Genomic DNA, 12,182 nt, shown 5'->3' on the forward strand with positions numbered 1-12,182 from the left:
CTTGAGAAGCTTGAGGAGCTCCAGCTGCCCTTGGTATGGGAGCAGAAGACGGCTCTCAGGGATTATAACTGTGGGCAGAGCAATTGTTGGGTAGAAACAGGACCAGCTGAACCACTTCTATACTATACGAGTGCAGAAAAGCAAGCTAAATGATGCCTCACACCCATTACACTCTCAATTTGGAAAAAAATACCATCTGGTTGATGTTTTAGGGTATCAAAGGCTACAAAAAACATTATAACTCTGATGTTTGAGTCTCTTCAGAGTACTGTATTGACAGCATATACTGTACTATATATGTACGTCACACTTGAATCTTATCTTTTTTGTACTGTATCATATTGCTTTACATTTTATTTATATTGCACTGACTGCAAAATCCACTGAATGATTTATGTATTCTGCATCACACTGTTTAAATTGTTGTCTTAGTGTGGCCAAAGGAAACTTTCTACTGTATGAAGACAATAAAATAGATTCTTCTTTCTCTGTGTGGCACCTCAGAAGATGTACTGTTTATTGTGTGCAAGTGCATACTGCCCTACATAAATGTAAAAACAAAGTGATTAGGCCCTATTCTATCAGTTCTATAGAGAAAAATGGAACATTATTTTATGATGCATCTTACTGGTGTTAAAACAGGCACAATCTGTAAATCTAACATTTAGTTTGTAGCTTAGTCTTTTCAGTACCCATTACATTGCATTCAATTCTCCACAGACTTTTTAAGCACTCCTTAAATTGCACTTTTTTCTTCCAGGGAAGAAAAAGTGGCTTTATGCGGAATAGTGTGTGAACAAAAAGACAGCAGCGCAGAGCTAAAAACTTGGTCTGTCCCGCTAAAGTCACACCCAGTTTGCAACTGGTGTAAGGAGGGGTCCTTTGTTTCAAAATAGACACAACAGGGTATGTCTCACTCACCTTACAGGTACAGTACACTTCATATCTCTGAGTCTCTGACGGTGCAAAACCAAAACAAAAAGTGTACTTTACCCAAACCCCAAAATATTCTAAAACAAGCAAAGGAAGTTACAGCTCTTTCCCAAACTGGTTATAGTTCAACCGATATTAACACAGGTGAATCATTCACTGGACTTGTAAAAAACATTTATTCACCCTAAATATGTGCATCATCTAAGCCAATAACATTAACAATGAGGCAAAACACTGCTTTTGGGGGGAGGGGGGATCACTCTCTTATCTTATTGTGAAAACTGAAATATGCGATTCGAAAAGGAATTGACTTTTGACCAGGGAGGACGTAAACAGTTCTATAATAAGGCCAGCATCATTTAAATGATAAAGCTGTAGCCCCCAACTCCGCTGCAGTATGAAGAGCTTCACTCTTGAACTGGAACTGGAGGACCAGTCTGAACACGTTCCTCTCCTTCTCTCCGTCCCAGTTTAAAAAAAAAATACAAGGGAAATAAGCGCTTCTATTCAATAAATCTAATGTGAATGATGAAATCCTAAAGACAGCACTTGGGGCTGACAGAGCCACGGTGTGTGAAGGCTGCACTTGTGGGAAGGTCCCTTCAAGGGACACCATGGCCAGTATGAATTGACCCCTGGGTGAAACCCACCCTGTACAGCTCTGCATCGGCTCAGCATGGACTCTGCGGTTCAGAGAGTCCACCGCAAGTTTCTACCAATCTGTATCTCCCCACCGGTCGGGGGAATGAAGCTTCAGCGCATTAAAAAAAAAAAAACAACTTTCTGCTCAAATCGGACAAAAACGAGCACCCCTGCGCCTGGGGTACACACTCCCCACCCACGGCACACCTGGAACAAAACTGTGGCGACTTCGCAGACATTTGAGGAAATGGAGAGCAGGTTTTACGGGAGCAGAGAGAGAGAGAAAAACCACAGAAGCTGAAGCTGTTCGGGCACAGAAGAGAGGCGCAAATGAAACAGGTACCTGGCGGTAAGTCTGAGGACCCGGGAGATGAAGCCGGTGGCGATGCTGTTGACGCTGCTTTCGGAAGGCACCTTGCAGAGCGCTCCCTGATCAGACGGGCCCCTCTTCTGCTTCCTCCTCAGTTTTCTCCTATAGAAAGCTCCTAGCAGCTCCATTGTGCTCTGCTTGACCCACTGCGCCCGAGTGGCAGCACCGAAGGATTCAGCAAGAGAGTCCACTGAGGCACAGCTCTTATTAGAACACGCAATTAGCCGTCATTACTGCGCATATGATAAAGCATGAAGTCAACATCCTGTAACGCGCTGCGAGGAGGACTGGGAGGAAGCAGTCAGGAGAGAAAGGGTAGAATCTGTCCATTTTCAGTTGGAGACAGATTCGTATGCTGTCAAAAATGAACACATGATAGCATGTGATGCAGAAGAACAACTGCTGTTTTGTACATCCTACCCGATTCTTCATTATTCCTACTGAAGCAACGCATTAATCCGTGTCATAATAAAGCTAAATAAATCATATTCAAGATCCCCTGCAAGATCCACCCTCCCATGTTTGAACAACACAGTTTCGTTTTTTGACAGCGCTGTGTTTTCTTTTCCCAGCTGGCTGTGCTTCCACTTCAGCTAAAAACCCACCGCCTAAAATTAAGCTAGAAAAATTCAGACAAGACTTTGGAAATTCAAATCAATCAAAGGAATTAAGTCTTGTCCAACTCTGAGGTGAAACATGAAGCAGGGAAAGTACAGTGTGTAGGAGATAAAGGGATGTGTAGAGAAAAACTTTTTTAATTTGCACAGAATAAGACAAAGGCCCAGACGCACAAGGAACAGAATCCTAAAAAGGAGTAGGGGAGCATTTCTCAAGCACTTCCACGCAACCTAATATCCAGAAATGGCAGGGTCAAGGAGAAAGAGAAATTATTATCTGGATGTGATGCTGGGACAAACACGTCTCTTTTCTACTGGACAGAAAGCTTTTTCTTGAGGCCTTACTCTTTGTCATCTTTGTAAAGCCAGACTATGAGGGTGTGTCTAGGAAAGAAACCTTATCTGCTCTGAGAGAACAAAGTCAAAATCTTTTATCTTTTGACCTACAAGGAAAAAAAAAATAGAGAAAAGAGGATGGAGGAGACGTTTTTATGCAGCCAGCGCTGAAACGGTGTGAAACTGTCCACAAGTAAAGGCCTCCGCCTTCCTTATCAATATGGATAGGACTTTCAAAGTTTTCCCAGAGAAAGCATTTTATTACCATCACGACATCCCGTGAATACACTGGAGTTGTTGTTTTTTTCGGATTTCAAAGGTCTAAAGCAAACAATCTTTGCCGTGCAACTGCGTTTACTGTAATCCGAACGTCTGGGCTTTTGTACAGCATTGTTGTCTTCCCGCTACGCGTAAGCAGAAACACTTGCAAAAATCCCAACAATCGAAATCAGCAGCCAACAGATTTCAGACACTGCCCCTCTTTTTCTATTCAGCGAGTTTAATGAAGGACGATACGTGGTCACTATTATGTGAAAGTAAGCCCAAATGAAGGCAATAAGACTTGCAGTTTTCTACATTAGCCATTATTCACAATCTGATAGGGATAGGGGCATTAAAGTACCAATATTTCTCCACTTCAGACCATTAAACATGGGCTTTGGTCACTGTAATACTTTTCACTGCATTACTTTACTTTGATTAATTGCTAATGAACTGTGGGTAAAAACATCTGTCACTGGGGATACAGCCTATCGAGCTTCTGTGACTCAGTATCATCTCCGCCCTTGGGTCGCTCTGAATAGACTCGGCCGCGACTGAACTCTTCACCCCGAAGCGCGTTCCCGGCGGACGAAGGCAACATTGTCCTTCACACTTTACCACAACCGGGCCAGTCTAAGTCAATAAATAAAATCCGCAATATCGAGCCACAGCTAGCTCTTCTGTGCGCCCCTTGCTCAGGGCGACGCTAGCTTTGCGCAGGAATCTGAAACGAGGGAAATGAGGGAACGGAGGAAGACCCAGCACCAGATTCTCTGCGTGACTGAATATTTACATAGCTCAAACCCTGACACCCAGTCTCAGGAGGCACCCACCACCGACTTCCTGCCACTTAATCAGCCGGGGGCTCTGCATGTCCCTTTCTCTGTCCACAGAGTCTACAGATAAGCGTTTGGAGATCTGAAGCCTTACTCTGGTACACACTGACTCGGCGTGATCTGACCCTTGAGACCATTCCACCATCTCTGGGAATGATGCACTTTACTGGCATTCCCACTAATTATGTCTCCTTCCGCTGCAATTAACAACGCATTTCATGTCAAAATCACTTCTGGGACCTCTGTAGAAAGAAGAAGAAGCCCGAGTAGGACAGTGCAGCTTCCTGCAACACAGGTAACCCTGCCTGGACAGCAGATTGTGTGCACAGGGCAATACAGCTCCCCCGTACGGACCACAAGCATACAATGCAGCAGCTGAGACAAAGATGAAAGGATTAAAAATTATTGTGATTTTAGCAGACCTTGCAGGAAAAGACGGCACCTGGAGCTTAACTAGCTGCTCAACTAGTTATATCTCATTTTAAAGCTGGGTATTCTAAAAAAAAAAAAAGCTGTTATTGTTTTACTTGGCTAGAACTGGAGAAACAGATACTACAAAGATACTGAAACTTTTTCTAAATTATTTTGTGTGAAATTTAAGGAGATGATCAGTTAAAGCCTTCATTGAGAGCACTCTATTGCGATCTTCTAATGAATTTTCTACCATTTTGTTTAATGCTGACAGTTAACCCGGACAGATCTGTGATGATCGTGATGACGAGAAACACCTCACGTCGAGTTCATTAGATGTGACTTAAAATGGGAAGTATTAGCTGTTACAGTTCTTCATTATATCTACTTGCCTGGAGTTGTGGTGATCAGGTTTTAAAACATTCCTTGAATCCTCGATGATAAACCTGAATTCTTTTCATCCAAACTAAGCTGTTTTAATCAGACCTGATCGGTAGAAAATGCCAGTGAAAGGTTGGAGTAAATTGTTGGAGCTCGTAATGTAGCAGAGAAAGTTTGGGCAGGGTGACATCATCGCCCTCCCTGCGCACAGCAGGGACCTCAGCCGCCTGGGCTGGGGGGGTCTCCTTTAGCTCATGTGGCTGGTTCCCTGTTGCGTTACGCCGGAGACCCGGGTTCGTGCCCCAGGTGTTGCAGGACGAACTGGTGGGGTGGAACCGCGACGGTCACAGTAACACACATATATGATAGCTCCCAGTCATGTTCATGATTGTGTCTTAGACTTCTGCACAGTTTTGGGGAAGGGGTTTAGACATTCAGGCCCCACCAAAAGACACACCTCACATCTTGTGTTGCACCCCAGAAAAGGGGGGCACCCCTGCACAGCCTCAAGACTTGCAGGAATCTTTGAGGCTCTTCCAGTCTGTCCTAGTAGTCGTTAAGCGCCGGGGATATTTTCTCTCCAATTACACGCAAGCTAAGGAGGTACAACTGTGGAAGGTTAATTCATACTGAGAATCCAGTTTTTCCACTATAAAGTATGTATATATATTTCTGTTTACACAAATATTTGTGTTTCTGATTCAATTAAGTGTGCTCGCTCCTTTCGTTGCTAAGAATGTCTGGGATTCATTCCAACAATCAGACTTTCAAAACAGCTAGTCGGCATTATTTGTTTAATTGGGAAGGTCTGAGCGAAGAAGGGGTAAATATTTATTAAATTACTTAATATGAAAATAAAGTACATATTCCAGGCTTTTACAATCAAAATCTAAGCTGTAGAAAAGCTGTTAGGCTTTTTCTTGAGGGTTACAGCTTTCTCAAATGTACTTTCTTGCATTTAATCCATTAGAACAGGAGAAAGCTTACAATCAAGAGGATCTCATCCAGTCCCATCTTCAAAGAGGCCAGGGTGTGGGCTTCATGTCTGGGTAGCTTGTTCTAAGGTTCCAACAGCCCTTTGTGTTAAGAAGTGCCTTCTTTTCTCAGATTTAAATACACTTCAACACTGTTTCCACCCCTGTCATCCGGTTCGCATTTCATTGGTGACACTCAAGAGGTTGACTCTGTCAGTGCCTTTCAGGATTTTCAATACTTGGTGAGGTCCTTTCGTAGTCTTCTCTTTTAGCCTGTCAGTACAGAAGATTCCTTTAAGCCCTGAGGATGTATCTGGTATTAGGTAACGGGCTTCCTCTGAACTGATACCAGACAGGCAATATCTTTTTTTGTTATGAGGAAGCCAAAATTATACTAGTTCCTTGAACAATTTCAACACAAAATCTCTTGAATTAAGTTCAAAGCTTTGAACTACATAGAAAAGCACTATGTTTGCCTTTTTCTCCTCCACATTGCGAAGATTGATATACTGGGAAGAACGGGATCCCCAGCACAGATCCCTGTGGTACTCCGCTAATTACATCACACAGTTTGAGCATTCATCCCTTATCAGTACTATTTTCTATTCTTTAACTAATTCGCATTGCAATCATCCCAAATACCTACAGCATGTATGTAATCTGAGAATAAAAGTTTTATGGGGACCTGTATCAAAAGCCTATGGAAAATCTGCACCATGTCATATACTTTGTAGGCATCTATTATTGTTACATACAAGTAACAGGTTCCATGGACCATGAGGCAGGTAGGGGTCTACTTAAGCAAATGAACAGGTAAAGGTTTATTCCATGCTGAAAGGAAAAGAAAAGAGACGCAACATTTCAGCTGTGGAGCCTTCTTCAGCTGAAACACTGTCTCTTGTGCGTTGTCTCTTTCACACATGCTGACACAGGTACCTACTTCTACTTGAGCAAATCTTCTTTTGCTCTAGCAATTCTTTGTCCTGAGCAATCATCCTTACTGATCACACAGGTTTGGGATATGTAAGAAAATGGTTCTCCTACTTGATTCGAGCTTCTCCTTAGAATGCTTTGTTTAGCGCATTCTACTTCGAAATGGCATGTTGTCATGGAGAGTACGAGGCTTTGAGCTTCAGCTCCGACGCTGCCGTCTTCAACCATGTCTCTGCGTGGTGTCAAGGAGACATCAGTCCTGTCCTGAAGGAGACCCCCCAGCTTTCACAACACATTTTTCAGCTTTGACCAAGGATACTACAGGCCAGAGAATATCCCACTCGCTCGGTCACGACCTCCTCCTCTCCTGCTGTAGTTCCTGGAAGAGGACACCGTCTCTCTCATGGATTCTCGAGTGGCCTCATTTGGATCCTCTGCTGTCAGCTGACCTCAAGTCCTTGCCTCTGGAGATAACGAGCCTTCTCATTGGCTATACGCCCTCATCGCTGGCACTTCTTGACTCTATGAATTGACTACATTACTCTGCTCTCCTCCCCACTGATAGCTGATGTGTGGTGAGCGTTCTGGCGCACTATGGCTGCCGTCGCATCATCCAGGTGGGGCTGCACATTGGTGGTGGTGGAGGGGAGTCCCCATTACCTGTAAAGCGCTTTGAGTGGAGTGTCCAGAAAAGCGCTATATAAGTGTAAGCAATTATTATTATTATTATTATTATTACTTCTTCCATTGTGAATTCTGAGCGCCCCAGCGCTGTTTACAGTTTTCCTCCCCCACAGTCACAGCCGTTTTCACTACAGTCTTGGCCTTCCAAGGCTTCCAAAAAGCCGGTCCAGCCTGATGCCTTCTTGTCTAGTCCTGTTGTTTGGATCCGAAGGACAAGAACATTTGCTCTTTCTGTATCCAGTCTGGGAGCTGGACACCTGCATGTGTTTCATCAGGGACTGCACGCCCTCAGACCGACAGTCTGTGCGGTGAGCTGGTTCGCCCCTGGGCAAGCTGATAACTGGGCAAGCTGGCAGTCAGCTGGCCTCTTGTTCATGACAGTCTGGGCGATGTTGCCTTCCCAAAATGTAATGACCTGACAGGCCATTCTTATCATAAAGTTAGTTCCCCGAAAAGAAATGTAGACATTCTCCTTCCAGGTTGCTCTCATACGGTTCGGAAAGGATACAGTAAAAAGAAGGGTGACGAGTCGCCCCATCGGCCTGGTCTCATGGAGAAAAAGGGAGGAGCTGGACGACGTCACCACAGTCGCTCAGATTTACGAAGCAACATGCTTGGAGGGTTTTTCCCTACTTTCGTTCTCAGGTATCCAGGGTTATGATAAATAACGTAATGTTCTGTTTATAGCACAGTACAAGTAAGAGAAGAATTTAATAAGCAGAGATTTTAAAATCATTTTGTGTTCAAATAATTACTAATCTTTGAGAGTAGTTCCTCTAAATCCCCAGGCTGAAAAAACAGAAGCCTGTGGCACAATATATTTGAAAGCTTCAGCTCCACTGAACTGAGGCATTGAGGTACTGTCCCTGCTGGCTTATTCAGCAAAGATGGAGGATGAAAGTCTGTATCATTCTGTTAGCTTTAAAGAAATGCTTGCAACTCCAGTTCTATGTCAGGTTTCTCAATGACCTTATTTGGGCTTAACCAAGCTCTTAGACTTGGGGCTTATTTATAGACCAGTTGCATACATTTTTTATTAATAAACCTGTGGTCAAAAACTCATGGTTGTACTTTTTTTCCATCTCAGCAAAGGTTTACTTTTGTGTTTCAAAATGTTCCAGGGCCTACTCACTGTTCACTGTTAAGACAAACAGTGAGGAATAAACAGTAGTTCTCACACGCCACACACACACTCTTAGTATGCAAGGTAAAGGAGACTAAAGCTTCAGTTTCACTGGTTCAGATGTACAGTATACTGAGAGGCATTGAAAAACAGTGATGAGACCTACTTGGACTTACACCACTTCTTGTGTTTTTAACGGAGCTCTAATGAAGGTTTGGGAGGGATGAAAGCAGCCAAACTCATCAAGCTCAGCTGGAGTAATTTCTCAAATTCCCATATGTACTGTACCACACATCACCCCCTCCTCTTCCTCACTCGGTTTTTGCTTCCTTCCTCCACCCCTTCTCCACCTTTGGTGCTTCCCCTTGGCCAGCTTGTCACCAAGCATGAGGGGCCAGTAAAATAAAGGAGGTTACTGTCACACAATCTTCAGCTGCTGTCATTCCTCGTGGGATACCTATAAATCGGCATATTTCTATTCCAGAAAGCAACGTCTGTAGAACGAATTAATAAATACTCCATGTTGCAGCACATTTGAGGAGAATAGTTATACAGTAAACCTGTGGCATTCATGAGAGTTAGGTACCATTAAGTCTCCTCAGAAGGCAGTTTTGCAAACGCTGGACTTCATACCTTATGGGGAAAACAGGATATGGTTCCATGGCTTGGGAAAAAAGGAATTTTGGTAGTAACTCATTTTAGAAATAGTGTTAATGAATACTGATAACTCTGATAAACTAAACATTGTTTTCCCCCTATATTTCAAGTTATTGCACATGCAAACAACAAAAAAAAGACATTACTGTTAGGATATTATAGCCTAGCCTGTTCCGGTTTTTTTTCAGTCCCAGAAGAGTGTATTTTCTTTACTTTTTACATCTTGTTTTTTTAATATATAGCAGGTAGTGTACTGTAATAAAGTTTGTTACATGGCAGTAATAACAACCAGGAAAGCAAATTAAGTGCACAGCATTAAACATACCACAAAATTGGAGATGACACAGGCTGGATATAGAAGAGATTCTTAGCTACTTTAGTGTGGAGACAAGGGTTGTGGATGGAGAGGCAGCAGCAGCCTCACTCAACCAACTCATTGAGAGTGCGATAATCTAGAGGACCATGTAGGTTTTTTTTTCGTAATTTAACATTTCTTTCATTTTGCAGCATAATGCTCACACACTGTACAGCCATTAATCTCATAACAGGCCTAAACACAAGACACATCCACTGCTGTCCTGAATAAAAACTGAATAAAGCACAACCCATGATGGGCTTCTACATAAATACAGTATGTTAACCAAGCTACGCCTTTACTACTGAGACTGATTCAGGTCTGTTGAAGCAGATAGACCGCAATAGACTGCTCCAGCTACGGTGTTCAAGGGACTGTTTCCGCAGGTCTTTCCTCCCGGTGGCTGTCAGGGTGTATAACGCTGCCCTAGGCTGGGACTGTTAGCCCTTCATTTGCTCCTCTATGGACAGCATGTTTACTCCATTGTACTTTGTGGACAATCAGTCTGTATAAACCTATGCACATTTTGCACATATTTTATTGTTTTTACAGCGACTATGATCAGCACATTTTGCACACACCTATGTATTTATTTATTTTTATTTATTTTGTTTGTCTTTTGTTTTATAACTATTCTGATGTCTGTTTTTGCTTGTCTTGGGCTGGACTGCTGTAACACATCAATTTCCCTACGGGATTAATAAAGTATATCTATCTATCTAGATCTGTGAAATAAAGACGTGCAAGGGGTTTCTGCATTTACTCTCCTGCTGCACACACTGCGAATGTGGAAAAAAAGTGGTCATGAATAATTTTGAGCAAACAGGCAAAAGCGCAAATGTAGAACTCGAGAATTTTGAGGTTTTACTACCGGACATAACCCTACATAATGCTGGGCTCACAGCTGTCCCTAAAAAAGAATGAAAGAGCAGGTTGAGTTTGTTACCATCTAGATTCAGCGTATTACATTTGGAACAAAACTGAGCTTCTCATACTCCTCATTGAAGGACAATATGATCAAGAACTACAATTCAATAGTGTAAGCACGTGGAAAAAGAATTGACCCAGAGGGAAAAAAGGGGTGTGGGTATCAGGAACCACACTGATCTGAAGTTTGTACTGAACGGCCAGTGTCTGCCTCCGTGTTGACGTGTTTCTCACCATGTTCTCTCAGATAGCTCCCATTGACCAAAGGCCCGGCTAGTCCAGACACCTGGCACTTACCACCACAGTTCAGAGGTGGCGTTACACAATTGCAATACACATCTAATTGCATTTAGAGGTCCCCATCCCTGACAGAATCTAGTGCAACACATTTTGAGTGAACACAGCAGGTAGTGGTTCTTTTTTCTCCCCGAGTGCATACAATCTACTGCATTGTCACGATGGACTGAAGTCCCGCATCACCACACAAGGACAGATTTATCACAGCAGGTCAGAAAATATGGAGATGCATCATAAATGTCCATATCTTTAAGACACAAGTGACGTCTGCCCATCACAGGTCAAGAACGAAGACAAGAGGCCTCCGATGAGAGCTCTTACCTGCTCCTGACACGTAGCTTAACCCCTTCTTCCCTTGCGGGCTGGCTGTCTTGGCACTGGGCGTGGTCCAAGGGCAGGCTGGGAGTGGACAGAGCAGCAGGCCCACAGGCGTGATCATCCCCACATCCCTCCCTGCATGGAGGACAACACAACACCAGGCTGCAGTGACGCAACACAACCACCAGGGGCCCGATGTCGAGCTACTCTCGTCCCAGCTGCTGTACGTGAACCCCACGCCAGCAGCCCTATCCCCCTGCAGCTCACAGCTGGCAGCCCCACTGGAGCTCAGCAGGTGTGAGCCTGGCCAGTACCTGGATGCGAGACCTCCTGGGAAAAGCTAAGGTTGCTGCTGGTGGAGGTGTTAGTGGGGCCAGCAGGGGGCGCTCACCCTGTGGTCTATGTGGGTCCCAATGCCCTAGTATAGTGACGAGGACATAATACTGTAAGAAAAAATAGGTGCTGTCCTTTGGATGAGACGTTAAACTGAGGTCCTGACTCTCTGTGGTCATTAAAAATCCCAGGGCGTTTCTCGAAAAGAGTAGGGGTGTCACCCTGGCATCCTGGCCAGATTTGCGATTGGCCCTTACCAATCGTGACCTCCTAATAATCCCCATCTATGAACTGGCTTCATCACTCTGCTCTCCTCCCCACTGAGAGCTGATGTGTGGTGAGTGTACTGGCGCACTATGGCTGCTATTGCATCATCCAGGTTGGGCTACACATTGGTGGTGGAGGGGATCCCCATTACCTGTAAAGCACTTTGAATCGAGTATCCAGGAAAGTGCTATATAAGTGATTATTATTATTATTCCCACTTTATAGTCCACTTATTTTAAGTAGTTTCTTCTGAATTTCTTTGTAGAAATTGTCATTTCAGGACTTCATGTTTCCATATATCACAGGTGCTAGTTTTGGGGTTTTAGTAGTTTCTAACTGTGTGGTCCCCTGTCATGCTTACAGTATGTAGACCTTCCCATTTTTATGAGATGTTAGATACTATGAAAAACACTTCCTGACCTCATATACTCCTCCATTACAGTGGGACCAACATAGCATACCTTTCAACTGGAAAATGACTTCTCCATAAGTCATCCCAGTGACTGCACAATATTTGCTGCACATAC

At 43.7% G+C, this 12,182-nt stretch overlaps 1 protein-coding gene across 9 annotated transcripts in view; it reads right to left on the reverse strand.

Annotated features, from left to right (window-relative positions):
* Nucleotides 1-12,182, reverse strand: part of shroom3 (shroom family member 3) — a 79,546-nt gene that overhangs the window by 24,945 nt on the left and 42,419 nt on the right. For 4 of the 9 annotated variants that reach the window (XM_088630393.1, XM_088630396.1, XM_088630397.1 and 1 more), the window contains one exon: nucleotides 11,059-11,190. The exons of 4 other annotated variants lie outside the window; for them this stretch is intronic. In XM_088630393.1, the coding sequence (XP_088486519.1) occupies nucleotides 11,059-11,190 (132 nt within the window). Of the gene's footprint in view, nucleotides 1-1,918; nucleotides 2,201-11,058; nucleotides 11,191-12,182 lie in introns of those variants that run through there. One more of the 9 variants, XM_088630395.1, reaches the window with a different exon arrangement.

Source organism: Lepisosteus platostomus, chromosome 4, assembly GCF_059453375.1.
Source record: "Lepisosteus platostomus isolate fLepPlt1 chromosome 4, fLepPlt1.hap1, whole genome shotgun sequence".
In the NCBI taxonomy this organism is placed as follows: domain Eukaryota; kingdom Metazoa; phylum Chordata; class Actinopteri; order Semionotiformes; family Lepisosteidae; genus Lepisosteus; species Lepisosteus platostomus.